This window comes from Macaca thibetana, chromosome 5, assembly GCF_024542745.1.
Source record: "Macaca thibetana thibetana isolate TM-01 chromosome 5, ASM2454274v1, whole genome shotgun sequence".
Classification (NCBI taxonomy): domain Eukaryota; kingdom Metazoa; phylum Chordata; class Mammalia; order Primates; family Cercopithecidae; genus Macaca; species Macaca thibetana.
In genome coordinates this window covers 122913840-122936828 of record NC_065582.1, presented here as the reverse complement: position 1 = coordinate 122936828, position 22989 = coordinate 122913840, and the positions used below count along the sequence as shown (strand labels likewise).

The window sequence follows — 22989 nt, the reverse complement described above, 5'->3', positions numbered from 1 at the left end:
ACTGATACATTTTTATTTGGCTATATAAGAGGTTTCAGGCTTATTTACAAATTTGCCATTAAGTTTTGAGTAAACATTAATATGCATTGCTGTTCAGGACCCTTACTAGTTAAGAATCATCTGAATATAAGAAGTCACCCAGGCCAGGCACGGTGGCTCAAGCCTGTAATCCCAGTACTTTGGGAGGCCGAGACGGGCGGATCACGAGGTCAGGAGATCAAGACCATCCTGGCTAACACAGTGAAACCCCGTCTCTACTAAAAAATACAAAAAACTAGCCGGGCGAGGTAGCGGGCGCCTGTAGTCCCAGCTACACGGGAGGCTGAGGCAGGAGAATGGCGTAAACCCGGGAGGCGGAGCTTGCAGTGAGCCAAGATCCAGCCACTGCACTCCAGCCTGGGCGACAGAGCGAGACTCCGTCTCAAAAAAAAAAAAAAAAAAAAAAGAAGTCACCCATTAATCCATTCATTCATATATCTACTGAATGAATGCTTATATATTCAAAGCACTGTGACAGATCTAATGAGGGAACTCAAAAGATTAGTTAACTAATCTCAGGGAGCTTACGCTCGCATCGGAGGACACATATATAAAGGGTTAAAAGGTAAAGTAGACAGTGAGAAGAGCCATAAACAGTATAGATAAATATGAATATGAAGCTATGGGAATTCCCAGAAAGACAGATCATTTCTAGCTGCAAAGAGGTATCAGAGGAAACTTTGGGGAGGTGGCATTTGAGCCTAAACTTAAAAATGAAGAATAAGGAAGTGGGAAGAATTAGGACATTTCTAATTGGTGGAACTATTGGGAAAGAAATGAATGAGAAAACTGGGAAGTACGTCCAGGGACCAGTAGTTTAGTTTTGCTCAAGTGCAAGAAGGGTGACGAACAGGTGTTGAAGGTAGACACATCAAATGACCTTGGGTGCCATGCCACATTCAATCTTGAAGACTCAGCCATTTCTCTTGGCTGCTGAGCTGCCAGACAGAAAATGGTGGTTTCACACAAACAGAGAAAGAGAGTAGCATAGGAAGAAGATGTGCTTTGGGCAGACTACATTGTAGATACTGGTGAAAGATAGCTGCCCAAAGGATGAAAACTCAAGACTGGTCTCCAGATGAAGGTAAAAGCTGGGGAAACACACTGGAGGTGACAGTGGAAGCTACAGAACTACCCAGGAGAAAGAAAAGGGAGATAAAGAGAAAAGGGTTAAAGAAGGGAAAGATCCAGAATAGATCCTTGGAGGACACCTATCTCTCACTGCCTCTATATACCCCAGCATCCAAGTATTCAAATACTTTAGTGATGAACAATAAAATCACAGAATTACATACATATATTTAAGAGTCCTTTCATGCTTTTAAGTATCCTTCCCCTAACACATGATTCTGATAAGGGTTAAGAGTTCTGATGTTCAAAACAGTCATCAAAGGCTGACCTTTCCTTTTTTTTTTTTTTTAAGGCTAGTCAAGTAACTGACATTTCCTAAAAATATTTCAGTCACACTTTAGAAAACACACATAATATTTAATTGGCTTTTTTTTTTTTTTTTTTTTTTTTTTTTTTTTTTTGAGACGGAGTCTCACGCTGTTGCCCAGGCTGGAGTGCAGTGGCGCGATCTCGGCTCACTGCAAGCTCCGCCTCCTGGGTTCACGCCATTCTCCTTCCTCAGCCTCCTGAGTAGCTAGGACTACAGGCGCCCGCCACCGTGCCCGGCTAATTTTTTGTATTTTTAGTAGAGACGGGGTTTCACTGTGGTCTCGATCTCCTGACCTTGTGATCCGCCCGCCTCGGCCTCCCAAAGTGCTGGGATTACAGGCTTGAGCCACCGCGCCCGGCAAATTGGCTTTTTTTCTACCAGAATGTCTTATGCTAATTTGGAAGAATTTCATATATTTTCTATTTGCAAAGGTACAGCACATTCTCTTCACTATCAGCACTGACAACCCAAAGTGTTTCATTAAAGAACCAGGACTTTTACCTTTGTTCAAGTTGTTTAATGGTAGCAGCCATCTGATTAGTCTTCTCTTCCAAGCGACTGTTTAGTTCACTTTTCTGTTTTACTCCTAAGTCTGAACTCTGTTATGGAAAATAATGATAAACAACCTGTATAACATAAATCCTAAAATTACAACCACACATGCCTTTTGAATCTAATGGTAAGTGGGAAAACAGAAATGTTCATATATTTCGATATCAGTTAATCCTCAAATGGAAATAAAAGCAATTTATCTAAAGTTAGTACTGTTATTTGCAGTGTTATCACAGTAATAGTTCATCAATGTATCACTTTCCAGTGTAAAAGCTAATAGAATATGTAACTCAGCTGGCATAGTAGACTGCAGAATAGAAATTATACTATAGGATAAAAGAGACCCTCACCCTCTATTATAATGTGAAAAGTGGTCATGGTTTTCTATAACAGCCATACAGGATCCCATGACGGTCTGATTCTGAAAGTAGTTTATTGGCAGTTAGCATTAAAATGAGATGTGATTCTTTCTTCTTGTAATTAAAGTGTGATTCTGGAGGATAAGATGGGAGAAGAGGAGCCCCAGGATTTTAGAAAGCCAGTGAGTCTATTCCTCATACTTCCCCTACCTGCAACTTAAAGGCAAGTTCGTGCTTGAGAGCTCTGAGGTCATCCAGCTGCTGCCGAAGAGATACCAGGGCATCCTGCTTCTCACAGACATCCTTCTCCAGCATCTTCATAGCCAATTCCATCTCCTGCCTCATGCTGATCTGCATCTCCAGCTCTTTTTCAACATCCTGTCCCCAAAGGTAAGTAAATTGCTTACACTCTGTTTCTTCAACTAAGTACAAACCATAATATTTCACAGGAAAATGTATACCAAAACTCTCAGGTCGAATATTCTAGCAAAACAGCTTAAGCTACCATTCATTTTCAGAAACATTAACAATAATTAATTGATAATGAACAATAATTAGAATACACAATAACATTTGCCCAATAATGTACAAATCTGAAAAACCTGCTAAGCCAAAGGTAGTGCTATTTAATATGTCTAAAATATACACATATTTGAGACACTTTATTAGACCTTAAGACAACTGATGGTCATATCTTACTATAGAAATATACATACAGGATTACAGTAGTCAGCACAAAATGAAGCAGTTGCAATCCTCCTAAATGTGAATGTTGTTGATATATTCAAGAGCCCAGGGGACCCAGAGGACCATCTGGGTCCCTGGGGTAACATCGCAATTACTGAGGATGACTAGTATGGTTAAGAGGCTAACAGAATTTTTTTTTTTTTTTTTGAGATGAAGTCTAGCTCTGTCGCCCAGGCTGGAGTGCACTGGCTCGATCTTGGCTCACTGCAACCTCCACCTCCCGGGTTCAAGCGATTCTTCTGCCTCAGCCTCCTGAGTAGCTGGGACTATGGGTGTGCACCACCACACTCGGCTAATTTTTTGTATTTTTAGTAGAGACGGGGTTTCACCATGTTGATCAGGCTGGTCTCAAATTCCTGACCTCGTGATCCGCCTGCCTCAGCCTCCCAAAGTGCTGGGATTACAGGCGTGAGCCACTGGGCTCAGCCGCTAACAGAATTTTTAGTTCACTTAACATGATGCCTCTTTTTGTCTCAACCATTATTACTGCAACATTATTTGAGTGATCAAAGACACAAAGACATGAGGATCTTCTGCATCTGCCTTGTGCCTTCGGCTCACCTAGGACCTCGCCTACTTTCTCAGTTTCCTTCCTTTTTAACAAACATTTGTCTTACTGTGATGAAAAGATATGAATTTTTTTTTTTTTTTTTTTTTTTTTTTTTTTTTGAGACAAAGTCTCGCTCTGTTGCCCAGGCTGGAGTGCAGTGGCCGGATCTCAGCTCACTGCAAGCTCCGTCTCCCGGGTTTAGGCCATTCTCTTTCCTCAGCCTCCCGAGTAGCCGGGACTACAGGCGCCCGCCACCTCGCCCGGCTAGTTTTTTGTATTTTTTAGTAGAGACGGGGTTTCACTGTGTTAGCCAGGATGGTCTCGATCTCCTGACCTCGTGATCCGCCCGTCTCGGCCTCCCAAAGTGCTGGGATTACAGGCTTGAGCCACCGTGCCCAGCCAGGATATGAGAAATTTTAAGATTTTTATTATGTGCCACTTCACTGAGATTCTCATTTTACATGATTAGCATTATAGAAAACGAATCATACCCCTTCTTAAAATGCTGACATATATTATTCCTGCGACCTTTCTTATGAAAAGTATTACATTTTCAGATCTCAGTCACAAACACATAGAAGGCAAACGCTAAGTATTTTAAGGATGTTAAAATAATACCACTTTGCTTTCAAAAAATCTGAAATTCTAGCCAGGTGCAATGGCTCACACCTGTAATCCCAGCACTTTGGAAGTCTGAGGTGGGTGGATCACAAGGTCAGGAGTTTGAGACAAGCCTGGCCAATGTGGTGAAACCCCGTCTCTACTAAAAATATAAAAATGAGCTGGGTGTGGTGGCAGGCGCCTGTAATCCCAGCTATTTAGGAGGCTGAGGCAGGAGAATCTCTTGAACCCGGGAGGTGGAGGTTGCAGTGAGCTGAGATTGCACCACTACACTCCAGCCTGGGCAACAGAGCAAGACTCCATCTCAAAAAAAAAAAAAAAAAAAAAAAAAAATCTAAAATTCTGTTATATTCTGTCAATTTGTAACATATATATATTTTTGAGACAGGGTCTCCCTCTGTCACACAGGCTGGAGTGTAGTGGTGCAATCTCAGCTCACTGCAGCCTTAACTTCCTTGGGCTCAGGTGATCTCCCTCCTCAGCTTCCCAAGTAACTGGGAATACAGGCATGCACCACCAAGCATGGTTAATTTTGTAATTTTTGTAGAGATAGGGTCTCCCTATGTTGCCCAGGCTGGTCTCAAACTCCTGAGGTCAAGCGATCCTCCCAAAATGCTGGGATTACAGGTGTGAGCCCTGGCCCTTGGCCTGTAATAATTTTTTAGTACAGGTTAAGTCACTCCTTACTTTCAGGCTCCTCCTTATTCTTAAAGACTTTCTGGGGAGTTCCTTGTGTTTGTTACACTATCTAAACTCCAGGAAGAGTTAATATGTGAAAACCAGGGGTTATTAATATAATAACACTAGCACCTGGAGAAAATCCAGTACAGGAACAGTATCCCTTATTATAAATTCTTTTTTAAAAAAGTATGATTGACACATAGTAATTTATGGTGTAGAACATGATGTTTCGATAATATAAAAATTGTGTAATGACCAAATCAGAGAAACGAACGTATCTATCATCTTAAACATTTATCATTTCTTTGTGATGAGAATATTCAAAAGTCTCTTTTCTTCCCAGCATAAAGAAAAGACGAATATTTAAGGTGATGGGTATCTCGAGAACACTGATTTGGTCTTTACAAATTACATGAGTATATTAAATTATGTACCCTGGAACTATGTATATCTATTATGCATCAATAAAAACAACAACAACAACAACAACAAACCTTTCTTCTAACTATTTTAAAATGTATATTAACTCTAGTCACCACACACTATGCAACAGAGGACCAGAACTTATTCCTCCTATCTAACTATAGCTTTGTACCTGTTGACCAATCTCTTACTATCCCCTGCTTCCTCTCCCCCTAGTAACCACCACCTTACTCTCTACTTTTATGAGAACGTTTTAGATTCCACATGAGTGTTATCATATGGCATTTCTCTTTCTGTGTTTAGCTTATTACACTTCACATAACGTCCTCCAGGTTCACCCATGTTGCCACAAATGACAGGATTTCATTCTTTTTTATCGCTGAATAGCATCACATTGTGTTTATGTACCATGCTTTCTTTATCCATTCACGTGTTGATGAACACTTAGGTTGATGCCATATCTTGGCTACTGTGAATAATGCTGCAATAAACATAGAAGTGCAGATTCTCTTTGACATACTGATTTCATTTCCTTTGGATATATACCCAGTAGTGGGATTGCTGGATCATATGCTAGACTGATTTTTAATTAATTAATTTTTTAATTTTTTGAGACAGAGTCTGGCTCTGTCACCCAGGATGGAGTGCAGGGATACAATCTTGGCTCACTGCAGCCTCTGCCTCCCAGGTTCAAGCAATTCTCCTGCCTCAGCCTCCCAAGTACCTGGGATTACAGGTGCATACCACTATGCCTGGCTTTTTTTTTTTTTTTTTTTTTTTTTTTGTATTTTTAGTAGAGACAGGGTTTCACCATGCTGGTCATGCTGGTCTCGAACTCCTGACCTCATGTGATCCATCTGCCCGGCCTCCCAAAGTGCTGGGATTACAGGTGTTAGCCACTGTGTCTGGCCCGATTTTTAATTTTTTAAGACAACCTTCATACTGTTTTACATAGTAGCTATACTAATTTATATTTTCACCAGCAGCGTGTAAAGGTTCTCTTTCTCTACATCCTTGTCAACACTTATCTTTCAATTTGATAGTTGCCATTCTGATTAGAGTGAGGTGATATACTCTCTATCTATATATTTATATGTATTTTTTTTAATTTCTAAAAAATCTTAAGACTAATACTGGATGATAAGTTTTCCATTTATATCTAAGACCATAATACATCAGAAATAACAGCTAAAAATTATTAAAATAGAGTAATCCTACATTAACGATTCTTTGTAAAGAAAAGAGGAGCCACCACTCCAAGAATCTTTGCAGGGATGAGGACTTAGGTAGGATTGAGACTGCATAGTTTAAAAAAGTAGGTTCTGTATACTTAATATTGTTGTAATACAAACTACAAAAGCAAAAAAATAAAAATTAACAAAATCTTATTGTTGAGAATACTCAGAAAAAGATTGAGATGTGGTTTAAAAAGAGATAAACCATTTTATAGGATCTATAGTTTTTTAGAACACTATTGATATTTCTAATCTTTGTATGATAAAACGTGTAAGTGGGCAGTTACCTTTTAATATATTCCTGAACTATTAGAAATTAAGCAAAGTTTACCAATCGTAATTGTGTCTCTTCTTTTAAATGCTTTCTTGCTTCACTTAGTGCTTGCCCTTCTGCAGTTCTGTCTTGCTTGGGACCCTTGAAAAGATAAATAACATTGTACATATTTAAGGATTTGATCTATACAGAATTAATAGACACTAACACTGCTACTTAGTAAGAAAAAAAGATCATACTGAAGCAGGTATAATAATGAACAAACACAACAAAGAAATTGAAGAAGTCTAGTATATTTTTAAAGGTTAGGCTGAATTGGGGGTTTCCTGACACTTTATTTAAAATCCTAAAATAGGTTACCAAACCAGATGGTAGAAGTTTTAAAAATCAGCCTCTTCAAAATAAGAGTTGGGTTATAGGTTTTTCTTTTTTCTTTCTTGAGATGGAGTCTCACTCTGTCGCCTAGGCTGGAGTGCAGAGGCTCAATCTTTGCTCACTGCAACCTCCACCTCCTGGGTTCAAGTGATTCTCCTGTCTCAGCTTCCCGAGTAGCTGGGATTACAGGCATGTGCCACCACACCTGGCTAATTTTTGTATTTTTGGTAGAGACGAGGTTTCACTATGTTGGCCAGGCTGGTCTCGAACTCCCGACCTCAAGTGATCTGCCCTCCTTGGCCTCCCAAAGTGCTGGGATTACAGGTGTGAGCCACTGCACCCAGCCCAGGGGCTATAGGTTTAAATGTTAATACATTCAATCGCCAGAGAATTCACAACTTGTATCTTCAACTATCCAGCGAGATCACAGATAAAAACAAGCAGGTCATAAAAAAATTATTCTGAGCAGTCATGAAGTCCATGCATTAAAGTCGATCACTTTACTCATGGAAAACTGCTTTTGTCCCCTCGCAGAGCCTAGTAACTCTTTAAGAACAATTTTAATAACTATGGATTTGAATTCCTAGGGACAGTAGATTAGAAGCATGAAGATAAAAGGAAGTAGAGAGATCATCCTAGAGATAACACTAAGCATCAATAAAAAGTAAGAGATGCTAGTGAATACAAAAAAGATAGGGAAAAAAACCATCCACAGAAATCAGGGAATATTTAAGTGTAGGTGTCAGAAGCTCTATCAATTTCAATAGCCTCCTAAAGTGGCACTATTATAATTTAGCAGAGAATTGTCAATGTTGGTAATTATGATCCTCAGTCATCATAAAGGGCTAAATGTATTAAATTATGTCTTAATTAAGAAGGCTCGGATTGCACAAAACATAAAGGTTTACAAAATTCTAATCAGACATGTATAAAAAGTTTGGTGCTTTAAGGAATTAAGTTATCTAGAAAATGACATGTATAAAAAGTTTGGTGCTTTAAGGAATTAAGTTATCTAGAAAATACATTTATTTATATGGTAGCTCTTTCCCAGTGATATATAAATGAGGTGTCACTTCTTATAAAACAGTAACATGGTATAAAAGTAATAGTATATTTAACATAACAAATTGTTAAATACTGTATGAATCATTAGTACATAAAAACAAGAAACGGAATTAGACTGTTTTGTGAAGTCTCTAAACAGATGTAGGTGGCTGTGAAGTCAAGAAGCATCTTGTAGGAAAAGGCGCATAACCCTCCCACAACCTTCATCACATATGCATGGAGTCTAAATAAAAAGTGTACTTGATACAGGCCAGCTGATTAAAATAGTCCTTTAGAGACTCCCCTTTACCACTAACAAGTTGACATGCTCTCAATGAATATTTTATAAACCCAGTAAGATTAACCTTCCGATTGGATTCCAGTATGTAGGAACTTTCCTCTTTAACTCGTTCCATTTCTTCTTGTAAGGTAATGATCCTGTTGTTTGCAACTGCAAGCTGTGGATAAAATTTTAAAAATAATTCTTTATGTTTTTAAAATTAACATAGTATAAGATAATTCACAATCTGCTAGGATGTAATTCTCGGGCTTGGATATTCTTAGAAAGCAAGCAAGCTATAACCCAATAAAAATGTTATTATAGGAACTCAAGATAAATATTTTTCTTTCTTTATTTTTCTAAGACAGGGCCTCGCTCTATTGCCCAGCCTGGAGTGCAGTGGCATGATCTCGGGTCACTGTAACCTCTGCCTCCTGGGTTCAAGTGATTCTCATGCCTTAGCCTCCCAAGTAGCTGGAACTACAGGCATGTACCACCATGCCCAGCCAATTTTTGTATTTTTAGTAGAGACAAGGTTTCACCATGTTGGCCAGGCTGGTGTTGAACTTCTGGCTTCAAGAGATCTGCCCACCTCGGCCTCCCAAATGCTAGGATTATAGGCGTGAGCCACTGCACCTTAAGATGATCTCAAGGGTGTTCTTATAGATATACACATATTTAGTAAGAAAAAAATATATTTATTAAGAACATCTATTTCTAAAATGTTTAATAAAGGGGTCCTGTCACACCATGGAACCCATGTGACAAACCCTCTATAAGATCTTTTATAGATGATTTCTTAAAAGATTAAAGACATGAACTCCAAAGTTCTCATGCTAAAAATCCCATTAAGCATTGAGGAGATTTTTCATTTCAACACCTAAAAAGATCAGGTAATGTTATTAGCAGTAAGCTGCTATGGGGAAACATTTATATCTCTTTCTTAGAAGGAAAAAGTAAGGTGGAAACACTTTTTCCTTCTCTGCATCTACTAAACTCCCAGAGAATGTGAAGGTGCCTGCAGGAGGCTGGGAGGAATAACCAAGCAGGCTCCTCTCAGCCAGGCTAGTCTCCTTCTCAATTCTTGTCTCCTCACTAGCAATAGGTTCAGGCTCTATTCAGTTCCTGTACTAACATGGTAAGCACAGAGCAGCTCACGCTTTCTGGGGGCAGGCCTGAAAACCCAGTTCTCTCTCAGATCCTGTGGCCTAAAAATGTACAAGAAACCAATTCTGGGCAAGTAGGTCTCCTCTCTAGATCCAAGTATGCCCTCAGGCAGGTTGTTCCAAACACAGGTTGTTCTCTTAAATCTCTTAGATTTAAGAGAAACTATTGGGCAACCTGATTATGGCTGCAGATCACAGGAGGTTTTCCAATTCAGCTTTACCAAAAATGAAGTAGACATTTATTTATCTACCTATCTATTTATTTATTTATTTGAGACAGGGTCTCCCTCTGTTGCCCAGGTTGGAGTGTGGTGGCACAATCTTGGCTACTGCAGCATTGGTCTCCTGGGCTCAAGCAATCCTCCCACCTCAGCATCCCGAGTAGCTGGGACTACAGTGTGCACCACAACACCCGGCTAATTTTTTTGGTGTAGAGATGGGGTCTCACTATGTTTCCCAGGCTAACCTTGAACTCTTGGCCTCAAATGATCCTCCTGCCTTGGCTTCCAAAGGGCTGGGATTACAGGTGTGAGTCACCATGCACGGCCTGAAGTGGATATTTATATCTGCATCTGCTTAATTCGTCTTAGTCTGTCATTCAGATTCAAAACCCAGGAGGGGAAAAGAGGGCTGCTATCTTTCTGACTGGCCTTTTTTTTTTTTTTGAGATGGGGTTTCACCATGTTGCCCAGGCTGGTCTTGGAATCCTGGCCTCAAGCGATCCACCCACCTTGACGTCCCAAAGTGCTGGGATTACAGGCGCGAGCCACCGTGCCTAGCCTTACTGGCTCTCTTAAACCCAAAACGGAAATGGGAAAAGGCAGAACTAATCCCATCTGCTTTCTTACAGCATATTTTCTTTAAGAAAGTAAGTGTTGTTGGTAAAATAAATAAGTAAATGAATAAATAGTATTAATTTAACTCTAAGGAAGACAAGTCTTATGACTGAGAGAATAAAATTAACAACTATATTTATTGAGTGCTTATGATGTGTTAGGTGCTGTTCTAAGCCCTAATCATGTATTAAATCATTTCATTCACACAGCAATCTCACAAAATGTTATTATTGCTATTTCCATGTTACAGATAAGTAAATCAAGGAATAGAAGCTTAAGTAATTGGCCCAGGATTAGAAGACTAGCAAGTGGCTGGGTGCGGTGGCTCATGCCTGTAATCCCAGCAGTTTGGGAGGCCGAGGTGGGTGGATCACCGGAGGTCGGGAGCTCAAGACCAGCCTGGCCAACCTGGTGAAACCCTGTTTCTACAAAAATACAAAAATTAGGCCGCTGTGGTGGTGCATGTCTGTGGTCCCGGCTACTCGGGAGGCTAAGGCAGGAGAATTGCTTGAACCAGGAGGCGGAGATTAAAGTGAGCCGAGATGGCGCCGCTGCACTCCAACCTGGGTGACATAGCAATACTCCATCTCAAAAAAAAAAAAAAAAAAAAAATCAAAAACCAAAAAAACAAAAAATAAAAACCAAAAACAAAACAAAAAACCCCCAAAAAACTAGCAAGTGCCAAAGCCAGGACATGAACCCAAGTAGCCTAACTGTACAGAGCATGCTTAATTGCTATGCTGTACAGATTCAACAAAGTAGCAACAGAGTAACAGTAAAAAGTCTGCGCTGAACATTCCAAAAGTCTATATGATAAGATTCTAAGGACCATAAGCACAAATTAAAGTTTTAAGATTTATAAAATTTAAAAATTTTTGTCCAGAAGTGAAGGCCACAGAGCTGAGTAATAAAAAAGGTATTTTAAAACTATAATAATGAAAATGTTCATTCTAAAGAGAAACCGATTAAAAGCATCTTCCTGACTAGTGCTTCAATTTTATTTTATTTAAACTAAATTCATCCCATGGGGTGTAAGGGCATCATTACAATTAAAAATAAAGAAGGTGGGCCAGGCACAGTGGCTATGCCTATAATTCTGGCACTTTGGAAAGTTGAGGCAGGCAGGTTGCTTGAGCTCAGCAGTTCAGGACCAGCCTGGGCAACATGGCAAGACCCCCTCTCTACTAAAAATAGCCAGGTGTGGTGGTGCATGCCTGTGATCCCAGCTACTTGGGAGGCTGAAGGTGGGAGATCACTTGAGCCTGAGGGGCAGGGGTTGCAGTGAGCCATTGTGCCACTGCACTACAGCCTGGACAACAGAGTGAGGCCCTATTTCAGGAAAAAAAAAAAAAAAAAAAGAAAAAGAAATAAAGAAGGTAAACTCTTTGCCATCTGGACAATGTTATTTAGTATTTTTCTTTTTTTTTTTGAAATTTCAAATTAGTTTATTAAAATGTTACATCATTGTGCAGGAAAAAAAAAATCATTCTATATGAATCATTTTTTTCTGACAGCAACTAGTTTAGTGAGGTTTGTGTTAAAAAATTTGGTTTCTCAATAGTAGTAAGCGCAAATCAAGTGCTCAATACCTACATGTGGCTAGCTTGCAACAGTATTAGTCAATACAGTAGAGTATTTTTCATAAAAACATATAATGCTATTTAAAGAAAAAATATCTGTAGCTAAGGCTTTGGCAAGTTAAGGAAAAAAATCTTTTTATTAGAAGTAAAACATGAGGTTATTTTTCTGTTCTTATTTTAGGGACTTTTCTAAAAGTTTTCATATTCTTATCTGATCTTCAGAGTTAATTGTGAGGCTGAAAAGGAAGTATATTGTAAACACTCATTTTCCAGTGACGGAACTGAGTCCCTTGGAGGTCAAGTGACTGACTTACTCAGGAGCACATGAGTTACATAAGCATGATTTGTAGCCAGGGATTACAGATCTTCTGACCAGTACTCTTTATCTTATCTATGTAACTGTTCCAGGAAGAAAACAAGGACAAAGGGAGTGGGGAGTTTGCCAATTTGGAACATAAATCAATGTCTGGCACATATAAATATTTGTCTAGCTCTTGCACATAAACAGTGTGTGAAATGTTCACTGAATGAATAAATGATGAATATGCTATATGCTAAACATTTAGTCTAAGCTAGCCCAGACAAAACATGCACACAAAAGAAACCAAGATACACCATCAACCAGGCAACATGCCCCTACACAGTCTAATTGGGTAAATGAGATCCCGCAATAAGCCAACTGGCCATTCTAGTCAGAATAAGCAGTTATGGGCCGGGCGCGGTGGCTCACGCCTGTAATCCCAGCACTTTGGGAGGCTGAGGCGGGTGGATCACTTGAGGTCAGGAGTTCAAGACCAGCCTGACCAACATGGAGAAACCCTGTCTTTACTAGAAAAATACAAAATTAGCAGGGGTGGTGGCACATGCCTGTAATCCCAGCTACTCGGGAGGCTGAGGCAGGAAAATCGCTTGCACCCAGGAGACGGAGGTTGCGCTGAGCTAAGATCGTGCCATTGCACTCCAGCCTGGGCAACAAGAGTGAAACTCCGTCTCAAAAAAAAAAAAGAAAGAAAAGAAAAAAGAATAAGGAGTTACGTACTACAGTTGATATTCTTTGAAAAGTCAAGTTCTTTCTTTCCAAGGTTACATAAAAATTATTAGTTCTACTAATGCATATTAAATTCTATAAGTCAATCAAAGAATTTCCAAAACTTACCTCCTCTGTCAGTTTAGTGTTGGATTTTTCTAATGCATCTACTTTTGCCTGAAGGTTGTTTACAGTAGCACTATAAAGAGAAAAAAAAAATATCACTTTTGAAAAACAGACAATACCCTGTACCTTCCTTTTTAAACGCTTCACACTTATCCTTCACTGTCTAATGTTCACAATTTTAAATTTTATTTTATTATTACTTTTTTAGATGGAGTCTTGTCGTGTCGCCGAAACTGGAGTGCAGTGGTGCGAGACTACAGGCATGCACAACCAAATCCAGCTAATTTTTGTATTTTTTGGTGGAGATGGGGTTTCACCCTGTTGCCCAGGCAGGTCTCAAACTGCTGACCTCAAGTGACCCACCTGCCTTGGCCTCCCAGAGTGCTGGGATTACAGGCATGAGCCACTGCGCCAGGCCTTAATGCTCACAAATCTTGACCTCTAAGCTTACAAAAGGCGTTATCAGCTTTAACTGCTGTATCTTTGGCATTTGAGTTTTAATTCAATAAGTATTTATTCAATGAAATAAAAGAGTTCATTCCCTACAGAGTAAACTTTAAGGTTTATCTACATATGATAATAACAGGCTATAAGAATTAAATGCAGCCGGGCGCGGTGGCTCAAGCCTGTAATCCCAGCACTTTGGGAGGCTGAGGCGGGCGGATCACAAGGTCAGGAGATCGAGACCACAGTGAAACCCCGTCTCTACTAAAAATACAAAAAATTAGCCGGGCGCGGTGGCGGGCGCCTGTAGTCCCAGCTACTCAGGAGGCTGAGGCAGGAGAATGGCGTGAACCCAGGAGGCGGAGCTTGCAGTGAGCCGAGATCGCGCCACTGCACTCCAGCCTGGGCAACAGCGTGAGACTCCGTCTCAAAAAAAAAAAAAAAAAAAAAAAAAAAAAAAAAAAAAAAAAGAATTAAATGCTTACATGCACCAAACCGTCTTCTAAATTATGTTATTTGCGTTATTGCGTTTATTCCTTTCAACAACCCTTTATGTTAGGTATTCTCATTTACAGATAAAGAAACTAAGGCATAGAAAGAGTAAATAATAGTGCCATTGTTTATATTTCATTGTGAACTGTAACCATGTCTTTGCTTGGCTAACATCTCCATAGTTCATTAAAGTCATTATATTAGTTCTTGGTCTCCAGAGAAAATGTACTCAAATTGTTTTGAATTTGCTAGGTGGAACCAAGACTACTTAAAACTTTACTGATAGTATAATCACAAGTTTTACTTAAATTAAAAATGTCTATTTTTCATAAGAGAACTACAAACAAGATAATAATTAATGAATATATTATTATTCAAAATTATTCAGTAGTCTTAACATAATAAGAACATCAAAGTACTTGAGAATACCAATAGCTTTTGGATAGCTCTCCTCAGGCGAGAGGAAACTGTTTTATGTTCCGGAAAGTTCTGAAAATACAGTGGTCCACTCTTATCTATAGTTTTGCTTTCTGTGGTTTCAGTTACCTGCACTCAGCTGTGGTTCAAAAATAGGTAAGAATAGTACAATAAGCTACTATTCTCCCTCTGGGACTTTCTTGGGCAAAGCTGGGCATGTATTTTTTTCTTACATGTAAATAAGGATTTTGATAGACTCATGTATAAACATTTTGTTTAAATCCCAGATAAGATATCCAAATCTGATATGTGCTCTCTATGAAACAAACAATAGAGGGAAGTCTGAGTATGTTCAAAAAACACACATAAATAAGGATTATCCAGTAAGGATTATCCAGTAAGGATTTTTATTTCTCCTAAGATAAAAAACAAACAAACCGTGAACATATATATAACACTGAATTGTCATAAGGACAGTGGCCCTTAGAAAATCTTTTGGAAATAATGATTTCTCAATGCACAAAATCTTGAAACTGGTATTTCTAATGCTTTCTTTCTCGTTCCTTCTCTTTCTTTAATTTTTGTTTTGTTTTGTTTTGAGATGGAGTCTTGCTCTGTGGCCCAGGCTGGAGTGCAGTGGCGCGATGTCGGCTCACTGCAAGCTCCGCCTCCAGGGTTCACGCCACTCTCCTGCCTCAGCCTCCTGAATAGCTGGGACTACAGGCGCCTGCCACCGCGCCCGGCTAAACTTTTTGTTATTTTCAGTAGAGACGGAGTTTCACCATGTTAGCCAGGATGGTCTGGATCTCCTGACCTCGTGATCCACCCGCCTGGGCCTCCCAAAGTGCTGGAATTACAGGCGTGAGCCACCATGCCCGGCCTCTTTAATTTTTAATTAAACTTTAATGTTTTGTTCACTGTGCTCAGACATAGAATAGCCATAGTCATTTAAGGACAATAATAAATATAAATACAGAAAACTGAAGGGGGAAAAAAACCTGAGAAAACTAGGAAGAAGTTCAATGAAAAGGAAATAAAAGGATGTGCTGATTTTGAGGCAGACACTACATTCATATTACTTTTATTATAGTCTATTGTTAAAATTGTTTTATTTTATTATTGTTGCTAATCTCCTGCCTTGCCTAATTTATAAATTAAACTTAAACATAGGTATATATGTATAGGAAAAAACATAGTATATACAGGGTTTGGTACTATCTGTGGTTTCAGATATCCTTTGGCGGTCTTAGAATGTATCCCCTCCACATAAGCGGGAACTACTGTACTTTGTGACTACTTGGTGAATTAACTGCAATAATGGCAAAGAAATTTAATTTATATATTAAATTAATGCTATTAATTCAATGTACAAATGAGAAATGCAGGGAAGCAAAGTATGTATCTTTTTTTTTTTTTTTTTTTTCCAGGCAGGGTCTGGCTCTGTAACCCAAGCTGGGGTGTAATGGCAAGACCAGGGTTCACTGCAGCCTCAACTTCCCAGGCTCAAGTGATCCCCGCACCTCAGCCCCACAAGTAGCTGGGATTACAAGCGCACACCCAGCTAGTTTTATTGAATTTTTAAATAGAGACAAGGTCTTGTTATGTTACCCTAGCTCGTCTTGAACTTCTGAGCTCAAGCAATCCTCCCGCCTTGGCCTCCCAAAGTGTTGGGACTACAGGTTTTGAGCCACCACACCTGGATGATATGATTAATTTAAAGGTACTAATGTAACGAGTGGTTTACACAAGATCAGCCCTGAAATATGCAGCTACATCTACTCAACTGAAAAAGCCACCCATTTCAACTGTATGTCACATATTTAAAAATTCTTAACTGAATGTATTTATGTATTTAATCGCTAGAGTCATAATTACGTACATAATATTATATACTGTTATTTTATATTATATATAACATTATATACTGCCTTTCACTAAAGGTCACCAAAACTGTTAAATGCCCTTTATTTATCTAGTGCCTAACTCAGTGCCTGGCAAGCAGGAATTCTACAAATATTTGTTGAACGTTGTCTGAATTTATCCTCACTGCTCATCATCTTACTCTTCCCTTCTCCTTCAACAATTCCCCAGTAAAGTAATACATTTATTCATTATTTACTTTAAATGTCTGTTCAGTTCTTCTACATAGTTCTTCTGGTCCAGAATTGCAGTAATCTGACCGTCTCTGGGGGAAGGAGAAGAAAACAGAAATAAACTAAATAACATAAGAAATACCAAGATCCCAACCCCACCTCACCCCATCTTTTCATAAAACATGAGAAAAAAATTGTGGCACAGATACACTGAACCATAAGACAGATTTGATGTAAAACCCTATTGACATATTAACAAGAGTCAGGAGTTTAAAAATGACAAAACCCCACACTAATAAAGCTCTTGTTGTAGCTTACAAACCTTAGTATTAATAATTTAGGTCACAGGTATGATGTTGCAATCTATTAGACGCATTTAAAGGATAAAATTTTCTTGTTAATAGGTTTTTCAGCTTCAGTAGTAGTACTTAATAGTAACAATTTCCAATCGTCATAGGACTTGAATTAAGCTCACTCTGATGTAATATAGCTATTCTCAATGGCTAAATATTTGTCTGTAAGTGCTATTTAACATTTAAAGTGAATGGTTAAAAAGGCTTTCATAAAGATCAAATGTTTATTATATATTACATATATTTAATATTATATATTATGTATATTTAATATTTTATATTTAATATTTCATATATATTATATATATGGATTTTTTGTTTTGTTTTGTTTTTTTTAAGACAGAGTCCCATTCTGTCACCCAGGCTGGAGTGCAATGGTGTGATCTCGGCTCACTGCAACCTCCGCCTTCTGAGTTCAAGTGATTCTCCTGCCTCAGCCTCCCAAATAGCTGGGATTACAGGCACCTGCCATCATGCCTGGCTCATTTTCTTTTTTATATTATTGTAGAGATGGGGTTTCACCATGTTTCCCGGGCTGGTCTCAAACTCCTGATCTCAGGTGATCTGGCTGCCCTGGCCTCCGAAAGTGCTGGGATTACAGGCATGAGCCACCATACCTGGCCCAAATGTTTATTATTACATGAAAAAAAAAAACTGGATAAAGGAGGTTGGCAACTACAACCAACTAATCTATAGTGACAAAAGATAAACAGCCAGATTTTTCAGCTGACAGATAAAATTAAGGCCCCAAACTTATACAACTACCAAAAGAACAGTGAGACAATCTTAGCTCTGTGTCAAAAATCAAAAACATCAGACTAATTATGCTTTCAATGGCTACACTTATAAAGAGAATAGCTGTGCTTCTGATCTCTAATTACTAAGTACCCTAATGAATATTTTAAAACTGTTTAACATAATTTTAGATTTACAAGAAGAGGTATAAAGGCAGTACAGAGTTCCCACGTACCTTCACTCAGTTTCCCCTAATGTCAACATTTTACATAACCTCACGGTGCATATTTCATATTGCCAATTTTAAGCAAACTGAGAATGCAACTCCTCTGGTCAAAATGACCATGTTTTTAAACCCTACTATAAGACATAGAGAATTGGAATCCTTTAGAAAATTTTTATTTTCTTTGCCCCTGAACCACATAGCAGGAAAATCATTAAACAAACAAACAAAAAAACCCTTTTAGGGTTTAGTGGTAGCATAATAGTCAGATATTTCTGGCAAGACTTTATTAAAGCTATATGATCAGAAATTCTTTCAGCAAGTCTGTTAAAACAGTATTGTTGTAAACTTTAAATACTACCAAAGGAAAAAAAATACTACATCAGGAGAAAAGAAACCTAATTTTATTGGTACGTACCCTTCAGTACCTTTACTGCTGTTCCCGTCCTTGAGATACATTGAAAAATCTATAACTCCAACCTACAGAGAGAATTTTCAGGTTTTAATATAAAATTAGATATTCCTTACAAGACATAACACAATATCTCCTTCTAGGCACTCAAAACAGTAATACAGTCTTGACACTTATTAGGAATGTATGATTAAAAATTTACTGTTTTACTTTCAGTTTAATCAAGAATTAACAAGGGTGGGAAGTAAAGAATCAAGATTATGTCAATAAGACTAGAAGACCAGATCACAACTAAGACAGTCAATGGAATACTTAATATAAATAAGGTCTAAAGTTTCTTTCTTTTTTGCTTATTTCGGGTATTCCGCTACTGAATCCCTGTTCATTTTTAGAAATAACTTTTTAAAAATTAGCACATTTCCCCTGTAGAAGTTTCAGAAAATACAGCTAAACAAAAGGGGAAGTAATATTAAATCCCAACCACCATAGATGACCATTGCTAACATTTTGGTGTCTATTCCTCCAAACTTTCATTGATGTACACATCTTCATTTTTCAAGATTGCCATTTTATGATTTAGCTTCTTTCTTTTTAAAAATCCACGCCAAAGGCCAGGCACAGTGGCTCACGCCTGTAATCTCAGCACTTTGGGAGGCCGAGGTGGGTGAATCACCTGAGGTCAGGAGTTCGAGACCAGACTGACCAACATGGAGAAACCCTATCTCTACTAAAAATACAAAAATTAGCTGGGCATGGTGGCACATGCCTGTAATCCCAGCTACTCGGGAGGCTGAAGCAGGAGAATCGCTTGAACCCGGGAGGTGGAGGTTGTGGTGAGCCGAGATCTCACCATTGCACTCCAGCCTGGGCAACAAGAGCGAAACTCCATCTAAAAAAAAAAAAAAAATCCACACCAAGAAAATCGTACTTCCCTTTCTATTTTACCAGAATAAAACATAACAGAAGTTTGTGATAGAATTTCATACAGAAAGGGTGAGAAGTAATTAAAGTGAAAATATTATTTATTGGGCAATTAATGTATACTAGGCCCTGTTCTAACTGCATTACATCAAGAAATCTGAAACAACAAGAAACTAAGTAATTATAAAATATATTCAGCTAGAAAATGAGGAAGCCAGAATCCAAAACTAGACAGTTAGCTTCAGGGCCTTTACTCTTAACTACCATGCTTTAATGGCCTTTAGTACAGTTGGCTCTCCTTATCAGCAAGTCCTAAAACCCAGGGACACAGAGGGCTGACTTTAAGGGGCTTGAGCATTGTGAGTGTTGGTATTCACAGAGGTCCTGGAAACAATCTCCTTTGGATACTGAAGGACAACTGTCCAGTTGATCCCTGAACAACAGACTTTGAACTGTGCAAGTCCACTTATATACTATATATATACAATATAAAATATGTATTTATATTTATATTATATTATTTTATTTTTGAGACAAAGTCTCACTCTGTCATCCAGGCAGAAAAAAATAAAGGTTTTCCTCCATCTCTGCCACTCCTGAGACAGCAAGACCAACCCCCTCCTCTTCCTCCTCGTCAACCTGGTTAGTGTGAAGGACCTTTATGATGATCTGGTTCCTTTATGATAATTCATTCATTTAAATGAATAGTAAATATATTTTCTCATCTTTATAATTTTCTTATAACATTTTCTTTTCTCTAGCTGACTTTATTGTAAGAATACAGCATATGAAATATACAATAGGCCGGGCACCATGGCTTATGTGGGATGTTTCTACCATGTGGTGCCTTACTCTGGTGTTCAAGAGTCAACTGTATATATTTTAGTATACACACACACACACACACCTCATTTTATTGCTCTTTGCTTCACAGATATTGCACTTTTTACAAATTGAAGGTTTGTGGCAACCCTGCGTCTAGCAAGTCTATTAGTGCCATTTTTCCAACAGCGTGTGCTCGCTTCATGTCTGGGTTTCACATTTTGGTAATTCCCACAGTACTTCAAACTTTTTCATTATTACTATATCTGTTGTGATAATCTGTAATCAGTGATCTTTGATGCTACTATCAACATTATTTTGGGGCTCCATGAACTACACCCATATAAGATGGCAAGCAATCCATAAATGTGTGTGTTCTGACTGCTTTACTTACTGGCCGTTCCCCCATCTCTCTCCCTTCTCCTTGGCCTCCCTATTCCCTAAGACACAATACTGAAATTAGGCCAGTTAATAACCCTGCAATGGCCACTAAGTGTTCAAGTGAAAGGAAGAGTTGCACATTTCTTACTTTAAATCAAAAGCCAGAAAAAATAAAGCTCAGTGAAGAAGGCATGTCGGAAGCCAAGACAGGTCAAAAGGTAGGCTTTTTGGGCCAAACAGCCAGGTTGTGAAAGCAAAGGAAAAGTTCTTGAAGGGAATTAAGTGCTACTCCAATGAACAAATGAATGACAAGAAAGCAAAACAGCCTGATTGCTGAAAGGAATAAAGTTTGAGTGGTCTGTATAGAAGATCAAACCAGCCACAATATTCCCTTAAGCCAACACCTAATTCAGAGCAAGGCCCTAATGCTCTTGAATTCTATGGAGATTGAGAAGTAAAAAAGCTGCAGAGGAAAAGCCTGAAGTTAGCAGCGACTGGTTTCCGAAGTTTAAGGAAAGAAACTGTCTCCATAACATAAAGGTACAAGTTGAAGCAGCAAGCGTTGATGTAAATAATAGAAGCCGTAGCAAGTTATCCAGAATATCTAATTAAGATAATTGATGAAGGTGGATACACTTAACAACAGATTTTAGTTGTAGTCAAAACAGCCTTCTATTAGACAATGCCACCTAGGACTTTCATAGCTATAGATGAGAAGTCAATGCCTGGCTTCAAAGCTACAAAGGACAGACTGACTCTCTCGTTAGAGGCTAATGCAGCTGGTGACTTTAAGTTGAAGCCAGTGCTCATTTACCATTCTGAAAATCCTAGGGCCCTTAAGAATGATGCTAAATCTACTCTGCCTATGCTTTATAAGTGGAATAGCAGGCTGGGTGTGGTGGCTCAGTCAGTAATCCCAGCACTTTTGGAAGCCAAGGCAGGGAGATCACTTGAGGCCACCAGTTTGAGATCAGCCTGGGCAACATGGCAAAACCCCATCTCTACTATAAATACAAAAATTATCCGGGTGTGGTGGTACATGCCTGTAGTCCCAGATACTCAGGAGAATGAGGCATAAGGATTGCTTGAGCCCAGAAGGTGGAGGTTGCAGTGAGCTGAGATGGTGCCACTGCATTCCAGCCTAAGCGACACATCAAGACTCTGTCTCAAAAAAACAAAAAACAAAAACCAAAAAAACAACGGATACAGCAAAGACAGCACATCTGTTTACAGCATGGTTTACTAGAGTATTACATAAACTTAGTTGATAAAGCAGCAGCAAGATTTGAGAGGACTGATTCCAATTTTGAAAGAAATTCTACTGTGGGTAAAATGCTGTCAAACAGCATGGTATGCTACAGAGAAATCTTTTGTAAAGGAAGCCAACTAATGTGGCAAACTTCACTGTTGTCTTATTTTAATAAATTGCCACAGCCACCTCAACTTTCAGCAACCACCAAGCTCAGTCAGCAGCCATCAACACTGAGGTAAGACCCTCTACCAGCAAAAAGATTACAACTCACTGAAGGCTCAGGTGATTGTTAGCATTTTTTAAGCAATAAAGTATTTTTTTTTTTTTTTTTTGAGACGGAGTCTCGCTTTGTCGCCCAGGCTGGAGTGCAGTGGCGCTATCTCGGCTCACTGCAAGCTCCGCCTCCCGGGTTTACGCCATTCTCCTGCCTCAGCCTCCCGAGTAGCTGGGACTACAGGCGCCCGCCACCTCGCCCGGCTAGTTTTTTTGTATTTTTAGTAGAGACGGGGTTTCATTGTGTTAGCCAGGATGGTCTCGATCTCCTGACCTCGTGATCTGCCCGTCTCGGCCTCCCAAAGTGCTGGGATTACAGGCTTGAGCCACCGCGCCCGGCAGCAATAAAGTATTTTTAAGTTAAGGTATGTACACTATTTTTTACACATACACTATTATATACTTAATAGTGTAAACAAACTTTTTATTTAAAAAAATTTTTTAGAGTTTTGAGACAGGGTCTCACTGTCACCCAGGCTGGAGTGCGGTGGCACAATCATGGCTAACTATAGCCTCGACCTCCCAAGCTCAAGTGATCCTCCTGCCTCAGCCTCCCAAGTAGCCACCAGAACCAGCTAATTTTTTATTTTTTGTAGAGGTGGGGTCTCACTATGTTGCCCAGGCTGGTGTCAAACTCCTGGGTTCAAGCGATACTCCCGCCCCAAAGTGCAGGGATTACAGGTGTGAACCATCGCACCTGGCCTAGTATAAACAAACTTTTACATGTACTGGGAAACCAAAAAATGCATGTGACTTGCTTTATTATGATATTTGCTTTACTGTTGTGATCTGAAACCAAACCTGCAATATCTTGG

At 39.0% G+C, this 22989-nt stretch overlaps 1 protein-coding gene across 14 annotated transcripts in view; it reads right to left on the bottom strand.

Annotated features, from left to right (window-relative positions):
• RUFY3 (RUN and FYVE domain containing 3) overlaps positions 1 to 22989 on the bottom strand; it is a 105326-nt gene that overhangs the window by 18575 nt on the left and 63762 nt on the right. For all 14 annotated transcript variants that reach the window (XM_050791372.1, XM_050791373.1, XM_050791375.1 and 11 more), the window contains 7 exons: positions 18532 to 18593; positions 16829 to 16894; positions 13360 to 13429; positions 8707 to 8799; positions 6980 to 7063; positions 2602 to 2769; positions 1982 to 2079 (listed from right to left, as the gene is read on the bottom strand). In XM_050791372.1, coding sequence (XP_050647329.1) covers positions 1982 to 2079; positions 2602 to 2769; positions 6980 to 7063; positions 8707 to 8799; positions 13360 to 13429; positions 16829 to 16894; positions 18532 to 18593 — 641 coding nt within the window. The remainder of the gene's footprint in view (positions 1 to 1981; positions 2080 to 2601; positions 2770 to 6979; positions 7064 to 8706; positions 8800 to 13359; positions 13430 to 16828; positions 16895 to 18531; positions 18594 to 22989) is intronic.